The sequence below is a fragment of the Kogia breviceps genome, chromosome 6 (genome assembly GCF_026419965.1).
Source record: "Kogia breviceps isolate mKogBre1 chromosome 6, mKogBre1 haplotype 1, whole genome shotgun sequence".
Lineage (NCBI taxonomy): Eukaryota > Metazoa > Chordata > Mammalia > Artiodactyla > Physeteridae > Kogia > Kogia breviceps.
The window spans coordinates 111,785,477-111,811,481 of NC_081315.1; the positions used below are offsets into that span (position 1 = coordinate 111,785,477).

General features: G+C 52.6%; 2 protein-coding genes across 8 annotated transcripts in view; one reads left to right on the plus strand and one right to left on the minus strand.

The window, feature by feature from the left end:
- Positions 1-16,339, plus strand: part of EVC (EvC ciliary complex subunit 1) — an 84,847-nt gene extending 68,508 nt beyond the window's left edge. For 5 of the 6 annotated variants that reach the window (XM_059067450.2, XM_059067454.2, XM_067036399.1 and 2 more), the window contains 7 exons: positions 733-939; positions 3,662-3,806; positions 5,380-5,491; positions 10,339-10,465; positions 11,632-11,725; positions 12,443-12,554; positions 13,044-16,339. In XM_059067450.2, the coding sequence (XP_058923433.1) occupies positions 733-939; positions 3,662-3,806; positions 5,380-5,491; positions 10,339-10,465; positions 11,632-11,725; positions 12,443-12,554; positions 13,044-13,128 (882 nt within the window). In that variant the 3' untranslated portion in view covers positions 13,129-16,339. The remainder of the gene's footprint in view (positions 1-732; positions 940-3,661; positions 3,807-5,379; positions 5,492-10,338; positions 10,466-11,631; positions 11,726-12,442; positions 12,555-13,043) is intronic. The other variant, XM_059067451.2, reaches the window with a different exon arrangement.
- A 3,625-nt stretch (positions 16,340-19,964) lies between these two features.
- The window catches only part of CRMP1 (collapsin response mediator protein 1), a 67,404-nt gene continuing 61,363 nt past the window's right edge, over positions 19,965-26,005 (minus strand). For both annotated transcript variants that reach the window (XM_059067457.2, XM_059067458.2), the window contains exons 13-14: positions 24,305-24,470; positions 19,965-20,986 (exon numbers count right to left, since the gene is read on the minus strand). In XM_059067457.2, coding sequence (XP_058923440.1) covers positions 20,895-20,986; positions 24,305-24,470 — 258 coding nt within the window. In that variant the 3' untranslated portion in view covers positions 19,965-20,894. The remainder of the gene's footprint in view (positions 20,987-24,304; positions 24,471-26,005) is intronic.

The window sequence follows — 26,005 nt, forward strand, 5'->3', positions numbered from 1 at the left end:
CAGTCGTCATCGGGCGTTGGGAGAAAAGGGCTCTGTAGTCTGTTTTAAGGTTTTAACAAATCAAAAGAAAGACTTTGTAAATTGTGGGACTGGGATTTAAACCCAAGCAAGCTGACTCCAGGTCTCTTGTAGCCACTGAGTTATAGGAGCAGCTGACGTTTTTTGACCCCTTCGTGAGGGACAAGCTCACAGTCTCTTTTGCTCGGCCCAGGAGAGCTTGGTGGGAAGCAGGCAGGACTTACTGCCCTACCTCTGATTCCCCACCTCCTTCTCCAGCTCTTATTCCTTCAAGGAAAGGAATCCCCATAGGCCTTGTGTTGGCCTCCACGATGTCCCAGACTACTCTCAGACTCAGATGTAACTTTAGAACCCGCTCTGCTGTGGGACTTATAGAAAGTTACTTAGCCTCTCTGAGCCTCTGTGTCCTCATCACTGCTAGTGTTCAGGCCTCACTGTGTTTGGGATGAATGAGGAAGTGCTTGTATATGTGAGAAGCCACAGATGGCACTGGGCACATGGTTGGTGCTCAATAAATGCCTTGGGGGATCTTCAAGATACCCAGGCTCATCAAGTGCGTATAGAGGTCCCCACTTTCCACCCCTTCTCCATCCCTTCTCCAACCTTCCTGGGACCCCGGGCAGGGCCAACCCTACATCCTGGTCCTGGCCCTGACCAGAGCATCCGTGCAGGGCAGCAGCGGGGCTCCAACCTCTCCCCGCCCGTCCTTTTCAGGAGGCGCGCGTCCTGGAGGAGGCTGGCCGGCTGGAGGAGGAGACTCAGCAGACACGGCTGCAGCTTCGGCAGCAGCTCCTGGCCGAGGCCCAGGAAGTCGGGCAGCTCCTGCAGCAGCACACAGAGCGGGCCATCGGGCAGACGCTGCTGGGCCACGCACGGAACATGGCTTCCAAGAGCCGGGCCAAGGACAGGGGTGACTTCAAGGTGCGAGACCACCCCAGCCCCAGGGAGCCCGAGGCACAGGAGCCTTTGGGCTGGGGTGGGGGGCAGGGGCGGACAAGAGGAAGGATTTGGGCAGAGCAGCAGCCGGGGCCTGCCCAGGAGCTTCTGGCCTCGCAGGGCTTACCTGGCTCCGCTGAGCCTCCTTTTCCTCACCCGTAAGAGGGAAGGCCTCCCCCGTGGAGCACTGAGGACTTGCGCCTGCTGCCTGGCCCCGTGTCGCATCTTTCTGAGCCCTGGCTCGGTCCTTGCAGCAGCTCCGAGAGGGACGTGGTTTCACCCAGAGCCGCCTAGCCGGTCAGTGGCTGACGCAGGTTTCGAACCGAAGCCCCTCTCCCAGGGAGAGACATGGACACTCCCTGCCTCTGGCCGCCTCTGCCGAGACCTAAGGGTTGGTGGCGTTGTTCCTGACAGCTGAGCAATGCAGCTAAAATCAGTCTGACTCGAGTAAGCAGTGGTTTACTCCTTGTACTGACGGTGGCGACAAACCACAGGCGTGCAAATAGCCATAGTAAGACGTGACGTGAGCATTGCCCTTCTACATCTGCAGGAGGGCTTTGTCTGCCTCATCTCACTGGGCTCTCACCACAGCCCTTGCACGGAAAGGATGATTTTTCTTTCCATCGTTCGGGTGGGAAGACTGAGGCTTATCATTGGGCAAAAGACATGTTTAAAGCCTCCCAGGCTTAGTGAGTGGCTGGGACCGGAGGCTGGCCTTGCCCTGCATGACCGGTGCATATGCTCAGCTTCTCCTTGGCTGCCTCCTCACTTGAGCCATAAGAAAAGGCAAGGCACCCCGTGTATTGCAGACCACGGCAGAGAGAGTCCATGGCCGGCACCCACGGGAGGTGTCGCAGACCTGCGGCTGGCGGCAGACCCACATCAGGATATGCCAGGACGCTCGCGGGCACCTTCCATGAGTCCTTTCATTTACGTAAACTCACACATCTGCACAGTAAAGAGGTTGGACCCACATTTCTGAGACACCCCTTGTCGTTCTAAATCTCTCACGTCTGCCGCACAGCATCCAGACATCAGGGCTAGCGATGCTGGATGGGTCTCTTCCTTCCCCTAAAATTCTACAACTCTGACCTAATTGACGTTCGTTACAGGAAAACAGAATGAAATATGAATTTGGCATATTTTGTCCTCACCTTCCCCAAGGGACTCTGATTCAGAATTAGATAATGACTACCCTCCCCCCACCCCACCCCCCACCCCCGCCAATACACACACGCACCAGAAAGAACATGGGCTCAGTATCTGGAAGGATGTTCATTTCACGGGGCTCCTTGGCCCCAGGCCCTGCGGCAGGTGCTGGGATAGAGAGTAGCCAGGTGGCAACATTCCTGCCTTCAAGGAGCTTACGATCTACTGGGAGAGGACACCCTAACCCTTGAGAAGTTTTGCAGAAACTGAGACACAGGCAGTGCCTGAGGGGGATCGAGAGAGGGCTGAAAAGTTGGAGCTACTCAAGCAAATGTGTTTGCTGATCCGAATGGTACACCAGCTGGAAAAACTGATGAGGAGGAGAGAATGGTGGAGGCCCTGGAGAGGGGCGGAGGGGTGGGATGCAGAGGGGGGTAGACACCGCTTCCCTGTGGCAGGAAGACAGACGGACAGAAGGCATGATGTGCAGGTGGGCTTGCTGACTTGAGAGGGGCGAAGAGGGCCTTCCATGTGCTAAATGAAATTCAAGGAAGGCCGCTGGCCATCAGTAGGAGCTCCTGACCGGAAGTGCAAGGCCAGAGCCCAGAGTCCTCGTGGAGGGTGGAACCAGAGGTGGATGTCCAACAGAGAGGGAGAGAGAACCGGCCACAGTAAGGGAGGAGCAGGGCACAGGAGTGAAAAGGTGGACTCTCACCTGCTCTGCGCCCTGAGCTGCAACCCTCCTCACCTCCACAGCTTCCGTCCACACCTGCAAAATCAGGGAACATTTCTTAGGCCTTGGAACATAACCAGTCACTCAACAATAATAAATGGGTATTTTTTTCTTGCCCAAAGCTTGGAACCGTTCAGTAAATGCTGCAATGGGGGCTCTGGAACCTGACTTTTGCCCATCATCTTATGGAGTAAAAGACGGTGATTTTGCCAGTGCACAACCAGCATGTCCCTGATGATGGGACATCTCAGCATTTCCTTTCTGTTCTGCTTTGCGTCTGAAGGTATATCACTGAGGAATGCATGTAACTGCAAGTGACAAAAATAAATAGAAGTTACTGATCTCACATAACAAGAAATGTGGAAGCAGGTGCTTCTGGGCTGGCACAGAGGCTCTGTGATACGACCAAGGACCAGACTCACTCTTTCTGATCCATCATTCTTGGTGTTGGTTGGTTGCCTCATGGTCTCATCGTGGCCACTGCCACTCCAGACATCAAGTTTGCATTCTAGGCAGGAAGAGGGAAACAGCAAAGTCTTTCACCCCCACCAAGGCTTTGCCTTAATGTTCGGAAAGGGTAGGCCCTCAGCAGACTTTCCCTAATATTTCATCTCATTGGCCAGAACTGGGTCATACAGTCAGCCTCAGGCCATCCCTGACAAAGGAAAATAAGATTATCGAAACTGGTTTAAACCAGCCACGCACTCTCTGCCTGCTCCTGACCAGCCAAGGTTGGGAGTGGGTGGAATATGGGAGCCAGGACCATGTCGGCCATGGCTGGCTCCACGTGTGCCCTCTGCTGAGACCTGCCCCTCTTGCCCACAGAGAACACTGATGGAGGCGGCTGTGGAAAGCGTCTACGTGACCAGCGCTGGTGTCGGCCGGCTCGTGCACGCGTATTACCAGCAGATCAGGAGGGCCATGCGGGACCACGAGGAGAGAAAGCTGCATCATCTGAAGACCCTACAGGGTATAGCACCCCGCCACTGGGAAGCCCTGCCAAGAGCGAGCCAAACATGCTCTTAGCTGGGGACAGGGCAAGATGTCAGGTTTTTCAAATCTTATTTTGGGAGATTTAATTTTTTTAACGTTTTATGTATTTATTTATCTCCTGCTCTGTCCCCAAAAGGTTTTTGAAAAAGCACTTAACGAAACATATCCATACGGTACAATAGGATTTTTTTTTTTAAGTAGGTTAATCAGGACAAGGACAGGACAGTGAGATGGAGTTGGGGTTAGGCCATCTTCTGGGACGTATGTCATCAGATCCCTACTTAGAGGTGACATGGGTTTGGCTCTGGACGTCCTGGTGGCCAAAGAGATAGAAATTTCCTCAATTAAAGCTGTCACAGTGTCCATAAGAAAAGACTAGTGGCTCATAAATGTGCCTGAGACCCAGACAGTTTTCCCCCGTGGGCTCTTGTAAGAGGCCACCCAGGGGATGGAATGGACAAGATCCCCAAGGCCAGCAAGAACATGGTATAGTGATAGACAAAATCCAGTTCCTTAAAGCCTGTTCTTGTAACATCCCTCCCTGCATCCAGGGCTTCAGAACAAAGTAGAATCCCATGTTCTCTGATGGATGCTTCCTGGACGGTCCAAGATCCCTAGACGAAGGACGGGCAGCGGGTCCTGGGGGCAGGTCTCCTGTGAATATTATGTTTCTCAATAAGCTCAGCTGCACTTTTCTCTAACCCTTGCCCTGGGGAATTTGAGCCCTACATTCAGATAAAATCTGGGACACGCCCAGAAATCTACCAGCTGGCTACAGATCCTTCCTGATGTTTTTCCAAAGTAAGGGTTGGTCTCTTTCAGCAGGAGACTGGTGAGACTGATCGCCTCTGCAGAGCGTTCAGGGACTCGGGTGCTCAAACCCCCTCTCTAGGCCTCGGTTTCTGCATCTGCAGGGCTAGGGTTGGGCTCCCCCTTCATACATCCTCTCATTATAGCTATGGTCCAATAAATAGGCAGTTAATTCAGGTGGTAGTAAGAATCCAGTAGAAAATAATTTTAGTCTTCATCATCTATTTCAAAATATACCATTGTTTTAAATTTAAAAAAGAATAAGCAGGTTCTGATATGCAGACCAGTGCATCTCGGACTCAGAGGCTAAACCTCCCAGCTCCTTGGAAAGCACCCAGTTCAGCACCCATGTCTGTAAGGCTAACTTCACCCCTACAGCTCTGCTTGTTGAATGGTTTTTCCTTCCCGGTGGGGATTTTTATCCATTTGTGGTGGCCCTTTAGTGATAACTCTTTCTTATTCGGCTCCCCTTTCTCCTGATACTTACAAGAAAGCCGGGCCTGAGCAGTTGCAGGGAGAGCCGGGGTGCTGCCCTCCCGGGTTCGCAGGGCGTGATGGAAGCTGCAGCATCCTCACGCATACGAAGTCCTTCCCAGGGTGAACGGTGGCGCTGGTAGAGGCACACCTGAGAGCACGTGTGTGTCCTGCTGTTCCCCGCACCTCAGCGCCCGGGCCAGACCTGGCAGTGTCAGTCCTTCAGACATGCACCCTGACCGTTGTGTGTATGTTAAATGCTCTAGGTGAGAGAATGGAAAATTTCAAGCTGCGGAAAAAGCAGGAACTTGATGATCCTTCGTCAGGGGCCGAGGTAGCGGGTGGAGCTCAGGAAGCCTCCGGAGCTGTGCAGCAGAGGTGAGGCCTCACTGCTGTCTGCGGGTCCCCACGCGGGCCATCCTGGCCCCTGTGCCTCGCACGTGTCTCTCGGCGCTGACCTTACACTCAGTGCAAGTGACACTGACTCCCTCGGCAGCTGACCTCCCGCACGTTCGCCTGCGGACCCGGGTCTCCTCTGCCTCCCCCGCTGCGTGGAAGCCCATGAGCTCTCCCTTCTACGCATGGCCCGTGCAAGGGACCTGGCGCAAGGGCACAAGTCAAGGTGTGGCGGGAGCTTCCTTTCCAGGTCTGAGTGCTCTTCACAGCCCTGAACTGGCACCTCCTCTCTGATCTGTGCTGAGGGTTCCCCCAGAAGCAGACCCTGAGCCAAGCACTTGGGGGGCAGGTGAGCCCAGGAAGCACAGGGAGGGGGCAGGGAAATGAGGACGAAGGCTGTTTGCCATAACAAGGACCCACTGCGAATCACACGCTGTGTTGGCTCAGGGATCCAGAGGTCAGAAGTCGGGCGGGCGCCGCCGGTGTCTCTGGGCCTCACAGGCCGAAATCAAGGTGTTGCTGGCCGGGCTCTCATCGGAGGCTCTGGAAGCTTCCACGCTTCTTCAGGTGTCGGCAGAATCCAGTTCCTTGTAGAATGGAGGTCCTGTTTCCTTGTGGCTCCCGGCTGGCCCCCCCCCCCCGCCCCCCGCGCCGACCTCCCATCGGCCACTCTCTGGTCTTTGCATGTGGCCCCTGCATCTCGGAGCATTAAGTCCTGCCTACACTTGGAATGTCTCCTGCTGCATCTCTCTGACCCCAGCTGGGGAAGCTTCTCTGCTTTTATGGGCTCTGGTGATTGAGACCCACCAAGATAATCCAGGATAATCTCCAAATTTAAATCAGTAACCTTAATCATGCCTACAAAGTCCCGATTGCCGTGTAACATAACATCTTCACACATTCCAGGGATTAGGGCGTGGACACCTTTGGGGGCCGCTGAGCAGCCTACCACATGGGAGAAAAGCCAGTAAGGCCTGTGATGAGGAGGGGTTTCCATGGCAACGGAGGCCCAACCCCGGTCTGGACCTCCTGAGAGATTGTGCAGAACTCAACTTCCAATTACGCCAGCAAGGGGCAAGGAAAATAGGGGATTTGTCTACCAGCCCCCTTCCACATTGGTTGAGGGTCTGTCCTGGAGGTGTTAACTCTCCAGCCTTCCCAGGCATCCCTGAGCTGGCCAAGCCCCCTGCCCCTTTCACGGCCGGAGGAAGCCCTGGTACCTGGTCGCAGGTGCTTGTAAGATGCCGTTGGTGCGTGTGGGAACTGTCCACTGAAGGGCAGGCGGCCACCAGGTGGGCTGAGGAGATGTGGGCTCAGCACCGACAAGTCCCTGTAAGCACATACTTAGATCCTGAGCTAGGCACGGGGGACAGCGCCTCCCACCCGAGTGCTCACAGCCTGCAGGGAGAGACGGACAAGTAAAGAGGTGGCAGTAAGTTGGTGCAGGCACTGAGATGAGGGGAGGGGGCGCTGCAGATCCACAGCAGGGGCAGGGGTCCCTTGTCTACGGAGAGGCATCCCGCCGGCCTGCAGCGGCCGCAGGACCACTGCTCCGCGGGGTAAAGGAGAGCAGGTCCATGCCATGCCATGAGTAATTCCAGCTTTCATCTGATGCTCATTTAGGAAACAGGAACCACAGCGTCCCCTGGGTCAGAGTGAATCCAGCATCCCCTCCAAAAATCCTCTGTCCATTAACAGAGGTCAGTAAATGCCCTGCCGTTGGGTTGAGGCTGGGGCTTGCTCTGTCACATGTCCATCAAACTACAGTCCAGCGGTTCTCAGATCTGGGGGACATCCGTCTCACTTGGCTCTCTGCTGAGCATGCAGGGCCGCCCCACACCTGGAGACCCAGAATCAGGGACTCTGAGGGAGTCCCAGGCATCTAATAGCTAACACACTCCCTCCCTCCAGGGATTCTGATGGGTGTGGTCCAAGGGCTCCACTTTGACCCCAGTGACCCAAGAGGAGGGGCCTCGGCCACCACCTGGTCCAACCCTGCTGGGTTTATGGAAAGTAAAAGCAAAGCCCAGTGCGGGTGTGGGTGCATGACCCAGTCTCACTGATTTAGAGGCTCATACATGGCCGTTGATGCCCTTCCCTCCACGCCCATCTCCTTGAGTTCATAAGTGCAGTTTCTAGTGAAAGTCAGCCAGAGCTCCTAGGGACAGAGCAGTGTGGTGCTGACAGGTATTGACTTTAAAAAACCATATGACAATAAGCACAATTCTCAATCAGATGGTAAATTTCAAACTGCATCTCTGGCAAGGGGTGGGATTGTGAGTGAGCTCGCCTAGGGATACCAGGTGATGCGGTGGTGACCCCTCCCGTCAGCCACATAGTGGCTGGGTCCCTTCACGCCCTGAGCCCCAGCATCCCTATCTGTAAAATGGGGTTGCAGTAACACCTACGTCATGGATGTATAACTGTGCAGAGGAGCCGCACAAAGCCTGCAAAATGCCTACACAGAGGCTAGCACGTGGCCAGGGCACCCATGTCCATCGTTGCCGTCAGCACCGTCACGGCCGAGCCATCAGGCACTGCACAGTGCAATGTGAACTTCAAATAGTTCTGGAATCAGAACCATTTCAGAATGGATATTTTTTAAAATTTTTCATTTCCATAGTCAAATCTGAGTCCAAACACAAGAAGTCTATGAACTTACGCATCTAACTAGATGACTCAGATCCCACAGCCAGGCCTACAGTCAGGCCATTTCCTCCCTCCAGGATGTGCCAGGGGTCAGCAGGGCTGACGGGGCTCCTGCTCCCAAGCTCGGGCACCACCTGGCTGTCCCAGCACAGCCTTTGTCCTCTGTGGGCTCTCTCGGCCGGGGCCCTTGTTACTCCCCTCCTGGCTTAGAGCTGCAGCCTCTGGCCAGACCCCTGCCTATCCTCCCTGCTTCCTGGGCTGCAACCAGGGCATCGCATAAAGCACGAGGCAGCCCATGTCTCAGATTCTCCTGGACCCTCGCATGGCTCCCCAGGCCTCGAGGGTGAGGCCCTGCCCCTAACCCGGGCACACAGGCTCTTCCTGGGCAGGCCTGTCACTTCCCTGCATTCCCAAGAGCCAGGTCCATGGGGGGATGACAGTCGAGAGTGACCAGGACTGATGGCAAAGCGGGTATGGGGAGGAGGCTACTCACAGAAAGGAGCCACCCAGCCTCTGTAGTGAGCTGAACAGGGGCCCGCAAAAGATACGTCCACGTCCTAATCCCTGAAGCTATACATGTGACCTTATTTAGAAAAAGGTCTGTGCAGATGTCATTTATGTTAAAGATCTTGAGGTGAGGACATCACCCTGGGTTATCCCGGTGGGTCCTAAATGCAATGGCAAGGGAAGCAGAGGGACATTTGACCACACACAGAGAAGATGATATGACGACAGAGGCAGAGATTGGAGTGACACAGCCACAAGCCAAGGGGTGCCAGCGGCCACCAGAAGAGGCAAAGAACATGTTCATCTCTAGAACCTCCAGAGGAAGCACGGCCCTGTCAACTCCTTGACTGAAGATTTCTGTGAGAGGACAGATTTCTGTTTTTTTAAGCCCCCTAGTTTGTGGTCATTTGTTAGAGCAGCCCCAGGAAAGTAATGCATCCTCCTTGAGGATGTGAGAGAGAACCACACTGCAGAGCACTGACCTCAGCTGTACCACAGTTATTTGTTCGATATCTATCCCCCTCCCCAGCTCAAAGTGGGGCCCCATGAGGGCAGAGACTATGAGTCTCTTATTCACAACCGTGTCTTCAAAACCCAGCATAGCACCTGGAAGTCCAGAAATACTTTTATGAATAAAGGAATGAGTGAATAGATGGATGGATGACGGATGATGGGGTCTTGTAGGATGAATAGGAGTTTGCCAGACAAAGACAACGAAGAGGGGAAAGGCATTACTGGTAGAAGGAAGAACAGAAGCAAAAGCAGGTGGAATTTTGTGCCTTCAGATATACTCCATGGACAGCTGCCTGTTGATGCTAAAAGTGACCTCTGCCTTCAGGTCTAGAAATTCAGCCCCTTTCAGAAAATCAACCACAAGATTGAAAGGAAGAAGGCAGAGAACGATTACAGAAACAGGGTGGGTGGTATTGAATGTTCTTGTTTGCTGAGGACTAGAGGAAGGTCAGCCAAAGAGGGGAGGGTATTCAAAGCAGGAAGGGAGGGGTCTCTGCTCCTGAAAGGGAGGTGGGGCCTCTCTCCAGGTCAGGGACCCTGCTTCAGCCCCAACTCTGTCCACTGCCACTAGCAGTAATAAGGCTGCTGTATTCAGGGTTTCTCAGACTCTGCATCCTAGGAAACGAGCCTTCTGTTTTACAAGGGAGGAGCTAGGGCAATTCTGAGATTTTAAATAAAGATGGGTCCTATCAGGGGACCATCTCCCTGCTCCCTGCCACCCCCTGGGGTTAAAATGATTTTTTCATATGAAGATGCCACTTGCAGCCCAGCCGCTTTGCAGCTGTGGGACCTCAGGGTTGCCCCCGGCCCTCTGAGCTTCTCCCGAGCTTTTCTCCTCTCTGTCCTGCTGATGTCACCAAGCCACCCTAAAGATCAAGTGAAAAATGTGTGTGTGAGACTCTGTAAATTCTCAAGTGTTAATCAGATGGCATCTGCTTTTCTGATGAGTCAGCCGCTGGTGGAGGGACTCGAGCTGTGTCCACGGGGCATGTGGCCGCAGTAAATTGTGCACGCGATGGCCATTCTTCTGGCTCCAAGCGCTCAAGGATGGCTATCGGTCACTAGTTCCCACGACTCAGCAGGCCCTGGGGAAAGGTTCGTGCTGGGTCTGACGAACCTGCTGGAAGGGCAGCGCTGACAGCCTTCGTTCCTTCCCCCAGGATGTTGGCGCAGCAGAAGAGGTTCCTGGCCCAGTTCACGGCACACCAGCGGACCCGCCGGGATGCGTGGAAGCAGAGCGCGAGGGTCATGGACCATCTGGAAGCCCAGCTTGAGACCCAGCTACAGGTACAGCTTCTGAAAACGGGCCTTTGCCAAGTGGGCAGTGGTTTACAGGGGAGTGGAAGTAGTAAAAGGCTAAGCTCACGATCACAGGTCAGCACTGGAGCCTTTGTGAGGACCACACGCCCTGCTCGGGACCCCCTCAGCCCCCGCCAGTCTCCCAGGCTGATGACACATCAGCCTCGCTGCTCAACTGTGAACTTTGATTCCCCCGGGTCTGCAGCACCCAGCTCCGGGCCAGGCCCTGACCACTCATCAGTTTTGTCTGTTGAGCTGAAGGGAATGAGCGTCTCCCTGTGTGTGAATCGCCGCCATATGGGCCTCTTGGTGTCACGGCAAACATCAGTATCATTCAGGCAGTGCTGCTGTGGCTAAGGTTTGCACTTTACCTAGAACATACAGGAGGCTCAGCTTTCGTGATATCCTGTGGACATCTCATCCCAGAACAATCTCATCAGCGTGAGATTATAAGGTGCGGCTTTAAAGCAAAGTGGCTGCCTGTAAAAAACATCAAATATTCCAGAATGGAAGCGCTGAGCGGAGAGTTGGCGCCATCCGCGTGTTCGCCACCAGTGTGGCAGTGACATCTGAGACAATGATGAGAAAGATGTTAATGGCGGTTAACATCTATTCCCTGAGGGTGTCTTGTAGACAGTCACTGAGCAAGAGAGCTTTATATCCACCACCTAAAGTCCTACTCGACAGCCAAGGAGCAGGTTACACCCAGTATCCCATTTACAGATGAGGAAACTGAGGCCCCGAGAGGTAAGTCACCCCTCACTGCCCCACAGTTAATAAGCCACGGAATCCGGGTCTGGCTGTTAATCAGTGGTGCTGGCAGTTAAGGACTCAGACTTGAGTCAGGCAGCGCTGCGCTGGATCCGGGTTCTGCTGCCCTCACCGAGCCCCTCGCACCTCAGACCTCAGTGTTCTCATCTGTAAAGTGGGATCCATGGCTGGTGTGAGCGAGGATGGATGGTTAGCTCCCCCCCCGCATCACAAGTGCCTCTGCCTGCTCCTGGCGTTTCTGGATGCCTCTTGGCGAGTCCTCCTCCCCTTGGGGACGCGGTCCTGTCCCCCGTCTCAGAGCGCCCCCTCGTGCTGATGGAAGGAGATGTAGGGGCGGAGCAGGGCCGAGGAAGGCCCAGCTGACCTTCTCTCTCTGCATCCAGGAAGCTGAGCAGAGCTTCATCTCAGAGTTGGCGGCGTTGGCCCGGGTGCCCCTTGCCGAAAGCAAACCGTTTTCCCATAAGCATGGGCTGTCAGGTGAGTCATAGAAGGCGATGCCCTGCAGGCTCTCTGGGCTGGGAGTATAGGTTCTAGCACCGGGTCTACCACTAACTGGCGTGTGGCCCCAGGCACCGCACTTACCCTCTCTGGGCTTCTGTGTCCTGTCTGTAGATGAGCGGCTAGGCTAGGATGCCCCTGTGTCCCTGGCCCTTCAAAATGCAGTAATTCCGATTCCTGGGTCTGCTGCTCAGTAGCTGACTCTCATCTCTGACTCTGTTTCCCCATCTGTAAAATGGGGATAATTAGCCCTCCTCCCTTGCCAGCCGAACTTCAGGGACATCATAGAGTGTTGTAGCCTCTAACCGGATAGCAAGGGGAAGGTGTGTAAAGTCACGGAGGGCTATTAAAATAAAAGCTATGGTGCTGGAGCTGTGTTCTAGGTTCTTAACTGCTTCGGAAGGGAAGGCTGCCAGTCCGCTGGGTGTGGTAGAAACTCAGCAGCAGCCTGGCCGACTGAGTTTGTTTGAATCCTAGCTCTGCCACCTTTCAGCCTTGTGGGCTCGGGATAGCTCTCACCCCCTGCGAGGTCTCAGTTTCCTCTCACAAGTTAAACGGGTCTAAGAGCAGTAGATACTGAGTGCATACTTGGCCCCCAGAGGTACTCAAACAATGCTGGGGTGGCGTGAGGCCAAGAGATGCTGTCACCTACCCAGAGTCACAGAGCCAGTTTCTGGGTTCACGTGTCTCCTGCAGAGAAACCCCTAAGGACCAAAAGGAAGAAGCCGGCACCCCGGGACAGAGGGGACTTTGGGGGGCCCAAGGAGGACGACCTTGCCTCAGGGGGCCCCCCCTCAGGATCGCTCAGGTACACCGGGGCCCTTGTTGATCACCTAAATCTGGGCAGGAAATCCAGCGCCTCTCAGAGGTGTTGACTCGGGTCCAAGAAATGATGGGTGATAATGGGAAGTGTTGGTATTTCTGTTACTGCTATTATTAGTGTCCAGTTTGGCCGGGTCAGCCACGACCCACCTCCCCATCCCGTCAGCATCCAGCCTGAATAGCTGGTAATCCCAGTCCTCACGAGAGCACTGCCGGCTACAGATGCTTCCGGCTTTGTGGTAGGGTGGGTCGATCCTGGGGTGCCTCTGTCGTCTGAGCATGGGTTGGCCCTCCCACCAAAGAGAGGGAAACTGGGAGTCTCTTGTTTCTTAACAGCCCCTTAACAGTCAAAATGCAGATTGTTTTGATGGCCTGTCACCGCCTTTTCATGTGATCAGATTGGATGCATTGTTATTGCATCTAGACAGACCTGGAATCAAAGTTCTGACCAACTGCATTTCTTCCATATTTTAAGCAGCAAAAGGCTGAGCCAGCAAGAAAGTGAGGTTGGTGACGGTGAGAATTCCAAGAAGATGCTAAAGAGAAGAAGCAATCTGTAGCTTAAGGCTGGTCGGGGGGACGGAACCTGCCGTCTGAATGCCACCTGCCTCTCCCCCAGGCAGTGAGGAGGGACTGGCCACCCCGGGGTGGGGGACAGTGGGGTCTCTCCTCTGCCCACAGGCTTCCTGTGCAGGGATGGAGAATGGGTATCAAAGTCCCAGAAAAAGGCCTAAAAGAGCAGGGCGGACCCTACCGCCTGTGAAGATGATACCCACCCCCACCCCTGTGTTGGAAACATGTCTGCTCCAGTTTTTTCGTGTCGCCTTGGCTTCGAGACGTGGCTCCGTTCCTTGGGAAGCCCCTCCTTCCTGGCTCCCCGTGCTCCACCCCCCCCCCCATATCCCGATGTCACCCCAAAGCTGCGTTCCGCGAGAGCTAAGTGGTCTCATTCCCGCCCTGGGGGCCCGCTGCTCGCCAGCCTCCCGGTGGAGTTCCGCCTATAATAAAGGGATCACCAGGTGTTGCTGGTGTTTTCTGGGTCCGAGGCCTTTTCTCCTCCGTTCCATCACCCCCGCTCTCTCTGTCCCCTGCACCGTGGGCACTGGCCCACATGGATTCTCATCAGGACCCATTCCCTTCTTTGGCTCAGCCAGCAGCGAAGGCCTGGTCTCAGTGAGGGCATCTGGGGAGTCTCAGGGCCCCATGATATAGACTGTGGAATCCCTGGCTGGCAGGCCTATCCTCACCCACCCTGGGGACCTAAGGACCCACAGATACATGACACCTGCATTAGGGTCTTCTGTTGGAGACACTTAAAGCGCTAGGAAGGAGGCCCTGCCCAGGAGGACTTCCCCTGGGAGGGATGAGTTCTTCTGCCAGAAAGCAGCCCTCCCCTAAGGAGAAATGCTTCTCCCAGTGGATGCTGAGAATATCCAGAAGCTTTCAGACCAGCTAGTGCCTTTCCCACCTGGAAAGAAAATTGCCTTTTTCATTGAAATCATTGATTCTCAGTCTTGGCACTACGGATATGTGGAGTGAGAAACTTCCTTTGTTTGGGGGGTGGGGCTGACCTGTGCATTACAGGATAGCTGGTTAGCAGCACCCCTGGCCTCTTCCCACCAGATGCTGGAAGCACTCCCCAGTTGTGTCAACCAAAAATGTCTCCAAACATTGCCACATGTTCCCTTGGGGGCATCACCCACTGATGTAAGTCAGAGCGTGCCGACCACGGGCAAGTCTGGGATGGAGAGTACAGGGTTTCCACAAATTCCCAGTACACGGTGGGCTCCAGGTTATAGAAGCTCCTGTCTCAGGGATTTTCTGGACCATTTGTGGTCTGAATTTTTATTTCTTACAACCTAGATTAGTCTCTCTTAGCCAGGAAAGGGAGGTTCCTTAACAAAAGAAGTAATCCATACTAGTTACATCGTTTGTTAAGGATACTAACCATCGAAGCATCCTCAAATCCTGACTGGTCACCAGGCGAATTTCCAAAGTTAGCCAACAGTTCCCCCTAGTGGCTAAATAAAATATTTCCTTATTCTGCAGAGTCTTGCAACAAGTTTGACTTCCCACAATATTCTGAGAACCTGTTTTACATAGCAATTGCTTTTGTCACATGGGTCCTGTGCACAGAGGCATTCTGAAGGCAGATGCCTCCTATGCTGGTAACGTCTGATTTGGTGACGTGAGTTTGGTAAATGCAGATGCCCTGGCAGCACCAGGATCTCTGGAAGATCCCGAGCAGTATACGTTCAGCCTCCACGGATCTTGCATGGATGATGCTTTTGCTTAAGTGTAGCTTCCTTAGTCCAGGGGACATGTCACCTGTCACATGGTGCTGGACTGCTTGGTACAGTGTGGAGCGCATAATTCTCCATAAAGGCTTGTGGACTGCGTCTGTTTTCATCACGTCAACAATCGACTCTAGAGGTGCCTTTCATAATGGAATTGCCTCCTTGTTCAAAACAAAATGCGACTCCCACGTCTGGAAGGACTCTCGGCTGTGTTGGGCGCAGGCTCTGGGACACCGGGGCGTGGAGGAGGACTTTCAGTCCTGATACTGAACTGCATGAACACAGAACACCAAGGGCCAGGGAGAGAGGAGGAACAGCAAGAAGACCTCGAAGACACATCTCAGCTGCTCTCCCTCCATCTGGGTTGTGTCCCCAGTTCTTATTATGGACTGTGATGGAAGGAGGGAAAAATGGAAGGGGTTCATGAATGATGATATATTGAAGAGTTTAATGGATTAATTTTAATGCAAATTTAGCCTCTCTAATCTGGTCTGAGCTGCTAGGATGAAGCCAATGTGGTATATAAGGTCAACAGAGTCTCCAGCCAACCTGGGGTTTGTCTTGCCTTCATCACTCTGGGGCTGATATTGCTGCTGCTGCAGAAGCCTCCTAACCACTCCTGCTCTTCCCTCCTGCCCTGCTCCACCCTCCTCTTATCTGTCCACACTTCCTAAAACACAGATCTGACTGCTGCTCTTTAGTGGCGTTATCTTGCTCTTAGGAGAAAAAGCAAACTCTTTAACATGGACTACAGGGCCTTGCGAGGTCTGGAATCCGCCACCCCTCCAGCCCAGCTGATGCCGTTGCCCCCATCCAGCCTCTGTCTCCTCTCACGGCCTCATATGTGCCACACCCCCTGCCTACCACAGGGCCTTGGCACATGACAGTCTTCTGTCTGGAACCCTTCTGCCCCCTCCCATCCCCTTTGCCTCATTAGCTCCTAGCCATTGTTCACATCTTAACAGGGCTCACTCACGACTTCAAGAGCCACCCCTGCCCACCTCGATAAGATCAGACACCCCCTCATTCGCTCTTAAGAACTGTCTGTATATTTTGTTGCTGGGATGGGGGAAGGGATGGTAGATACATTCCTTTTATTTCTCATCCAAGTTTGGAACCGGTTGAGATAGAGGCAAAGCAGCCACAGAGATCTGGAACAGGAACCTTCCAGCAGGTTTGCATATCAGCTCTATAACTGATGAGGCCAAATTGGGGAACTCTGTGTCCACAAAGAGCCTGCTCATACTTACCCCTGAACTAAACTTGCCCGCCCCCCAACACAGACATACACGTGGTCCCAGTCACAGGCTTCTACCATGGGGACACCCCCAAAACACATTGAGAGGAGTGGCGAGGGGGCCCAGATTTGGTCGGGGGGGGTTAGGGTGGGGTGGGAGGGTGTCTGGAACTTGTACATTTGGGCAAGGAGAGCTTCATAAAAAGCCAATAAAGTTACAAAAGGTATAAAAGAGAATATATATATATATATATATATATATATATATATATATTTTTTTTTTTTTTTTTTTTTTTTTTTTTTTTTTGTGGTGCGTGGGCCTCTCACTGTTGTGGCCTCTCCCGTTGCGGAGCGCAGGCTCCAGACGCGCAGGCTCAGCGGCCATGGCTCACGGGCCCAGCCGCTCCGCGGCATGTGGGATCTTCCCGGACCGGGGCACGAACCCGCGTCCCCTGCATCAGCAGGCGGATTCTCAACCACTGCGCCACCAGGGAAGCCCAAGAGAATATATATTTAGAATGAGAGCGGAGAGCAAAACAAATATTTTTAGAACCTGATGAATTCCACAAAACACAAATACAAAAATATAATTTTTTTGTCAATGAATTGCCTAACCCACTTCTGCAATACTTTGTTCTAACATTTCTCCACTCACTGTTTTGTGCATCGGTTGGCTAGATTTCCGTGGACCAGTTTCTGGCTCTGCACACTTGCCTCAGTACTCCCTCCCTCTCCTTGTTGCTGGGCACACTTCCGGTCTGGGCGCACTTCCGGTCTGGACGCACTTCCGGTCTGGGCGCACTTCTGGTGCCAGGTGCCACGGGACGCATTTGTGTCGTGTCCCGTGGCCTGCGCTCCATGTCAAGATGCAGGGGAGTTGGCACAGGGGGTGGCCATTTGTGCCTGGGCTGGATGGAATTACGTCCACTGGACACATGCCCATCCCCACTGAACCCAACTCAGACTGCCCTAACCCAGATCCCAGATACGCCCATGGCCTCCCAGTGTCACCTGACAAGCATCACTAACTTCGTGGTAAATTTGCATCCAAGGTAGTGTGTCCTGAGGCCAGTCATCTCCGTGGAGGGAGGAAGGGAGCCACTTGGCACTCTGAGTTCTGAAAAATCAGGTGGTTTCCCTCTGCTGGGGAAGAATGAGTGAGACAGAGGCCAGGAGAGCCTCCACATTTCTCCCCCAGAGAGCAGATGCCTCTCTGGGGGACATGAGGAGTGGGAGATGAGCATTCTCTACTCCCTGCAAAATGCTTCCTTTATAGCACTTAGCATAGTGTGTAATTAGATGCTTTGGGTAATAATTTGGTTAATATCTGACCTTCCCCCTGGAATATATACCCATTGCCTTCCCCTACTAGGACGATGCCTAGTACTAAATAGGCACTCCTCGTACACTGGTGGAAGGACAAATGCAGGGAAGGAGGGAGGAGGGAAATTTCGTTTTGGTAGAGGCCCTTTTTGTTCAGGAATCTTCTTGCTCTCTTGCTCCATGAATTGACGTCACTGAAGGAAAACTTGAAGGCAATGACACCAAATGTACTGGCATTTACTGGGACACCAGACCTGACTTACATTGCATGGATTGAAAGCTCACTGACTTCATGTTGGTAGCTTGAAATTGGCTACAGTGAGAGTACTGGCACCATAGAAGTTAGCAGACACTACAAACTGGGGCTCCCACCCCAGCCCAGGCAAGCTCAGTGTCCAGTGTTTATTTAGCAGTGTACCTCAGGAACACTGGGTTAGAAGACCATGCACTGTGGTCACCCTGGTCTACAACCAAGGCTCTGCTGCAGCTTAATGAGGGAAAGGATGGTCTTTTCAATAAATAGCACTGGGTTGATTGGATTCTATATGGAAAAAAAGCAAGCCTTGAGCCCTATTTTACACTGTGTACAAAGATTAATGAGAGATGGGTCATAGATCTAAATGTGAAAGATAAAACTTCTAGAAGGAAACTCAGAAGACTATTGTGGTAGCAAAATAGTGCCCCCTCCCCAAGACTTCCACATCCTAATTCCTGGAAACTGTGACCGTGCTATGCTGTCTGCAAAGGGGAAGTAAGGGTGCAGATGAACAAATAGGAGAATAGATAGCCTTTCCCTAAAGTTCCCCACCTCCTCCTACCATTTCAAGAGATGAATGAAAAGAATGTTATTTAAAAGGAATGCTGCAGCTCAGCCTACTAGAATTAAGGCTTGTCTGTCTTGCAGCTGCCAGGACCCCTGTGCCTGTGCCTCTTGGGAACCTAATGTAGGACAGAGGTGCTGGCAACCTCAACAGGTGATGCCAACTGGGCAGGGGTCCAGTGACTTGGCAGCCGGGCAGAGTCGGTCCTAGAGAGAGGATGTTAGGGCTGCTCTGCAGCCCTAACATTAGGGTTAGCTTCTGCTCCCTGATGGGCTGGGGGGTGATGCAGGAGAGAGGAAGTGCTTTCCAGAGAGCAGGGTGGCTAACTTATTGTTGCCAACTTTACTCTTCTGGAAGTTTCTGCGTTGTCCTCTAATAGTCCCAATGGGCCAAGGCCAAATATCAAGTCATTACCCTCCATTCTTGATCTTTCTTAGTATTTAACTTCGTTTCAAGAAAATCCATAACTGACCCTAAGCCACCACCTCTCTGGACCTTAAAGTATCCTAACCCAGTGAGGGTGGGGGGAGAAGACACTGAAAGCATAAAGTAGACATACGCCCATCCAAAGCCATCCTGCCTCAGATGACAAAGCTTAGCAGTTAGAAGCAAGGAGCTTTGGACATGTGGGTCCTGGATTTAAATATTGGCTGTGCCACTTCCTGTGTGATCTTAGATGAATTATTGACCTCTCTAGGACTCATCTGTAAATGATGTTAATAATAGTGCCTACCTTACAGAGCACCTGACATATAGCATGTGCTGTACAGATAATGCCGCCATCATTATCACCACGACCACCACCACCACCACCATCACCATCACCATCACCATCATCACCATCAGCATCAGCACCATCATCAGCATCAGCATCATCACCACCATCAGCATCATCACCATCAGCACCATCAGCATCATCACCACCATCACCATCATCACCATCAGCACCACCATCACCATCATCACCACCAGCATCATCACCACCATCAGGATCAGCATCAGCATCATCATCACCATCACCACCAGCATCATCATCACCATCACCATCACCATCATAACCATCAGCATCATCACCACCATCAGCATCAGCATCAGCATCATCATCACCATCAGCACCACCATCACCATCAGCACCATCAGCGTCATCATCACCATCAGCACCACCATCACCATCATCACCATCAGCATCATCACCACCATCACCATCAGCATCACCATCACCATCAGCAGCAACATCACCATCACCATCAGCATCATCACCACCATCAGCATCAGCATCAGCATCACCATCACCACCATCATCACTACTAACTGGTAACCAAGACAAACAACTTTGAGGTTTTACTCCTCCTTAGAATGTATACCTCCCATGGGACTGGAGGTCAGAAATGTGAAGTTTAGGAGCTGGGCACTTCCAGTCTCAGGCAGCCTGACCCACATAACACACAGGAAGAGACAGCACACCAAGGAAAGGCTGGGCAGGAGGGAAGGGACATGATGTGATTTCAACCATTTCACAGAAGCCCTTGGCCAGCCGTCATCCTCCTCTTCTCATCCTTGTTCTCATGACCTAACGCTCCCCAAACCATGGCTGGCTCCCCCTCCTCCCTCCTCTGCTCCCCCGACTACCTAACAAGAGCGAGTCCTGCAGAAGCGAGCACCACTGTCCTGTTACTACAAAGGGGAGCACAGAGCATGAGCACCTGAGCAGCCATCACTTAAATGCAAACACCCCAGTCAGGGAGGGGGCCATTTATTTTCTTTATTTTTTCACAAGCTTTGAATTCAGAAATAAGAGTCACAATAAGTCAGTTGTTAAGTAAAAATGCGGGTGATTACAAAGGAAAACTATGTACAAAACTTTAAAAATCTGATGGCCTCGTCATCCGCCTGGGAGGGACCAGGACACGGGCACCCGGAGCAGCTGTGGCCACACCGTGGTCAGCCCTGAATGAGGGTGGGAGACCCCTTTCTGAGTGTGAACCTGGCTAGGCCTGCAGTCTGGAGCGGGCTGGAAGGACACACACAGACCGGAAAGACATCATGGCGAGTTACAGGTGCCACGGAGACCAGGGTTCCTGACACGGGACGAGAGTGATGCTGCGCTGGCGGTGGGGCGGGCTTCCTTCTCGTGTAGACCTGGGGGAGGGGACGACGAGGACACATCTTCCTGCTGAGTTTTGGAGCTGCCCCCGAGGGCTTGAGGTCTGGGCTTCGTGTCTATGTAGGGCCTCGGCTGTCTTCTGTCGGACGCACTCACAGACTCGCAGACATAACTTAGTAACATGCATCAACTATCCTAGAACAGCTACAGGGGTGCGAGGGAACCACTCAGAGAACCGTGGAGCCCGTGGCGTCAGAAGTGGGAGGGACAGTACAAGACGAGGCTGGAACCTGTGTTCACTAAGGAGGGGCCTGGAGACGCCATGCTCTGAGGTGGACTGAGATGAACACACGACTGTGGGCAAGGGATTTCCAAGCAAACACACCACACTAGTACCACTTCTTCCTAAACCAAAAAGGAAAGAACATCATTCCATTTTCCCCCCTTCAGTACCAAACGATACTGTGGGTTTCCAAACACTGACAGGGCAAGGGATGGACATCCTTCCCAGAATCCTCCACGCTTGCTCATCCACGAGTCGCCTTCACCCGAGGCTGGTGATGTTGGAGCGGCCACCAGGGGGCGCCACGATGCGGTGGCCGGTGCGCCGGGGGTTGTTGTCATCTATCTGGGCTCCTGGAAGAGACGGGGCCAGTAACTCCAGCGAGATCTGCTGACACCAGCTCCCTGTGTCCCTGTGCTGCTCCCGCGGGCTGGGTGCCCTCTCATGTCACGTCCCCCAGCCTCTGGGACGCCGAGCCCTCGTCCCAACACGCCTTCCATCCTCACCATCCTTCAGTCCAGGCTGACCTCTGGGAAGGCTCCCTGACCTCCACGGGGTCCACTGCTCCCTCTTTTATGCCCCCCAGGCCCCGGGGCCACCCTTCTGCAGCCCTGACCACCCTGTGCTCTTTCTTGTCTGGCTTCATGTTCTTGAGACAAGTGGGCAAACACTTATGGAGTGCTTATTGTGTGCAGACACAGACTTGGTGCTTTAACGTAGGCTGTTGAATTCAGGGCTCACAGCAAGTGTTGTTTTGGCACCAGTTTACAGATGAGGAATTTGAGGCCCAGATCACGCACTGTAGGGGGCACCACTAGAGGGCAGGGAAGCCAGGATCATAGCCCCACTGGTTTGTCCCCAAAGCCCCAGCTCCTCCCATACACTCACAACGACACTTGGCAGAGTCCATTGTTCCCAGGGTGTTTTATGTGCTATGCGCGGGAGCACACGTATGTGCATTTGTATATTGTGTGCATGCGTGCGTGTATCTGTGCATGTGTGTGCATGCGTGCATGCTTGTGTGTGAACACTTGGAGCTGGATTTACCCACCCTGTTTGCAATGGGCAGGTCTGCATGGGCAGGGAGGGGGGGGGCGGCCTTTTTTGTTTTAAATCTGCAAAGCCAACCATCCACTCCAATCTCACGCATTCTCTTGCAGTTAAAGAAAAGATTTAAAATTGGAGCACTAAACTCAGTGCCTGGCGCTCCGTGAATCTGTATTAAATGAAGACTGAATGACAGATAATGCTGGGAAGGAGGGATGTTGTGGAGAGGGGTCCAGTCGGGAGACTTCGCTTCCAGCACAAAGGGTGCCTGGAATTTGGGTAATTTGGAATCAGACACTCCCCTCTCTTGGCCTCATTTCCTTTTCTGTAAAATAAGAGCCAACTCCTATCCACAGTATTGTGTACTCCATTGCCTCAAAACACAGGATCAATTTTATGGCAAAGCAGGTGTAACAATGAGCACACGACAACAGGATTCACTGGATTCACCGTGAACCTCATTGATCGGAAGATGCTGGCCTGATACGAAGTTGGGATGGTCTACATTGAGAGCTCTGCTAGGCTGCCTGCTAGGGTCAGGCGCTGCCTCCCAGGGTACAATATGTGTTCTGAACCAATGCCCGATATTCGATGTCATGTTCCCAGGAACCAGGAGGCGGAAACTGGATTATCCCCTCTCACCATCACTCCCAATGACTTCACCAGAGAGGAAATTTAAAATAAACACATGAAAGATGCTGAACCTCATAAGGAATCAAAGATTTACCAATTAAGACTTCAATGAAAACAACAATGACAAAAATAACTAGATGAGGTCTTTCTACCTGTGACTTTATATGATCTGTGTAAGCCACAACGAGTTTGGTTTAGAGTACTGACTTCGATTTTCTCTCACTGTTTCATTGATAGTGTTGTCTTCCTGGACCCAGAAATCAGGCCAAGTGCTTAATACCTTTCTACCTCATAAGCATCTGTACGTTGCTTGGTTACATGCCAGGTACTTTGAAAATACCTGTTGTACAAAAGGACAATACTTCAGTAAACCATGCTATGTCTTTATGATGTAACCTCACTCAGATATTTAAAAGGACATCTGTGAAGTCCATCCTGATGTTGGAAAGTGTCTGTGCAGCTGGTATCCAATGGAGTCACCTGTGAAACTGCTGAGGGGCTGGTCAAAGGCAGTGTTGGGGCTTTAGAGAGAAGTGGGTGCTGAACAGGGAGAAGAAGGATGGTTGGGGGACACTTCCTGCAGACTTTCCATTTCATTGTTTTTTGGTGTTCTAAAAGGAAGGGAATGTCTCTCTGCATTTAATTGCAATCGTGAATTGCATAACATGAGACCAGAGATCCAGTGTGCAAACTCCCTGAGAGGTTGTGTGTTGTCACACACAGACAGTTTTCCAAGCATTGCAACCAATCGCTGTTCTGCTGATTGAGCATCAGATGAAATATTCCAGTTGTGTTTAGGTGAAATATTCCACTTGTGCAAAAATATTAGTTTTCTTTAGACACTGGATCACACGGTGTGGGAGAAACTCTTCCATGACAGGCTCAGGGAAAGTGAGATGCACTGGACTGGGGGACCAGTGCTCCCCACTGCGTAATCCCTGAATGGATGGTAGGTTGTCACCCCCGCAATTTAAACTGGTATGTCATCTTCTCTCTGCCACTTCCATTCTCTCTTTTGCCAACTACATCGCCTTTTCTGTTTAAATGTCCTTCACTCCTGCTGGACCAGAAGTCAGCCCACTGAGAAAACTCAGCCCTGTTTTTACAGTCCATGAGCTAAGAATAGTTCTTTGCATTTTTAAATGGTTCCATTTCAAACGGTCTTAGATATTGCCTCTTGGCTCACAAAGCTTAAAATATTTACTACCTGGCTTTTTAAGAAACAGTTTGCTGACCTCTAGAATAGACTGAGCCTGCCCAGCTGTGTCTTATTCATCACCGTATTCCTGGCACCTAGCACAGCATATAACTCATGCTAACACCTCAAATATTCAAAATTCCAAGGCAATGTCCCAACATGTGCACACCTGCCCTTGTGTGGCGATCTGATGAAACTGCAGACACATGTCCCAAGAGCCTTCAGAAAGTCTGAAGGACCACGTGAACTTTTGATTTTGTCTGCACACATTTGTTGAGCACCGAGTCCTGGCATTTTGACGCTGAATGTCTTGGAGCCTTAATTTCCTCCTTAAAGAAACAGGAGTAACACCACTCTACACCCAGGGCTGTGGTGAAGATGAAACAGTCATGAGTTAGGAGAGTGTGTGCTGAACTGCCATGGATGGCTGAAGACCCGGCCCAGAATGTACATCCAGCAAAGGCAGCGACTCTGATTCCCCTCTCCACACTTAGCTTCACGGGTAAGAGCGTAAAATGTCCCCAAGAGTGTTAAGGAAGGGCATAAGGACAATTTTCAATCAGACTCTTCATAAATCAGGGTCAGGTATCTCTGTGCTGCTCCTACGGACCCTCTCTGCTCTCTGACCTCGCCCAGCCCTCACTGCCCAACCTCAGGAGGAGAGGGGAGGGGAACCCACACTCCCATCTTTGGCTCCTGATAGAGTACCTGAGGCCGTGGGTCCATTTCTCAGGAGTTCAGGGCTCTGGGAGCTACTGTGGGGTGGGGAACCTTGGCCGCTGTAGTTTCTTACCTGATAAACTGAAGTTGGACTGGTGGAGGTTTCTGATCGGCGGAGGCTGGTGTTTGGAAGGCGAGGATTTGACAGAAGGAGCAGGAGTTGCATATTTGGGTGTGGCTGGCACCTCATACACAGGACCGTCATACATGCCCCTGGGAACCCCTTGCAACCCAGAAACCTAAACAGAGGACAAGAAGAGCAACTGATTGACAAGATGCATGTATGCATTCCTGTGTGCAGGAGAGTGACCATGGTCCCCTCGGGGATACGCACACATGTGCTTGTACACACACCACACAAGGCACCCGCTCACACATATGAATACACATGTGCACAGGCATACATATGTGCATGCACACAAACATGCGCGCACACATACATACGTACACACACCCCACATACACATAATTCGCATGTGCGTGTACATGCACACATGCCTGCACACACTAATGTGCATAGTACACAATCACATGCATACACACAATTCACACATGTACGTGCACACACATTCCTGCATACACACCAACACGTTGAATATACACACTAACATATATAACACACATCACACACACACACACACACACACAATCCAACACACATTCATAAAAAGACAGGCAAGTGCACACTCCCGTGCATACACACATATACATACACACACAAGCACAGACACAAACACAGCTTCGTGCAGGAGGACTCCAAAGCTATTTCCAAGAGGAAAACACTTCCCTGACAAGGACCCCTGAATCGGGGACTGGTGGCATCACGGGGTCGTCTTCATCGTGGATTTGGGGGCAGGTAGTTTGGGAGGTGATCCCGCAAAGAAGGAGGGAGAGAGGAGGGAGAACACCCGCCACAGGGAGAGAGAATGAGAGGGCCGACTCTGAGGGCACCTGGCTCAGGGCTACTGCAGGGAGCAAACCTCCTGGACCCCAGCGAGGATGGGACACAGTGCTCAGCCTCCATTCCCGTGGGGTGAGGGTTGTCCTGGGAGAGAGAGCCATGTGGCAGAGAAGCCAAAAGCTGCAGGGGCTCGGGTGGGAGGCTGGGAGCCTGCTGGTGAGCTCAGAGCTGGCCAGGGGAGTGTGGGCGTCTGTCCCAGGCCCTGGGAGACAGAGTGTGGCCGGGAACACGGGCAGGTTCCCACGTGAGTCAGTGACAGTGCCCTGACCCCAGCTTCACGTCCCTCTTTCCCTGCACAGGTGACAGCGCCCGACCCCAGCCCTAGGCTCCCTCCTCTACAACAAAGGGGTCCTTTTTCAGCACCAATATCAAGGGCCCAGCGCTGCTTGGTGATAACCCATCCTCTGCCCCCAGCAGCCCTGCTCCCCTGATGCCCTGGGACCTCATTGTCTCTGCCCCATCCCTCTCAATACCTGCTTCCTGCGCCTCTGGGCTTCCCTGGTTCCAGCCGCTTCCAGGCCTGTGTTCCTGCCCCCCAGTTCCCTTCAGTGACCTCTGAACTCAGCTTGGCCAGACGTAGGTTCTGGGGCAGAGCCTGTCCCCCACCTGGCCTGGCCTCTGTGCTCTGCCCTCAGGTATGTGGGGAGGGTGGCCCTGTGCCAGGGGACCTGTCCGCCTGGCCACTGCAGATCATGTCTTGGCATCGAGGTCAGGCATCCACCTCACACAGATGCTGACTGTTAACTGCAGACCTCAGGTTCAAACTGATTTAGAGGGAATGAAGCCAGCCAAGGTGTGTTTCTGCCCCCTTGA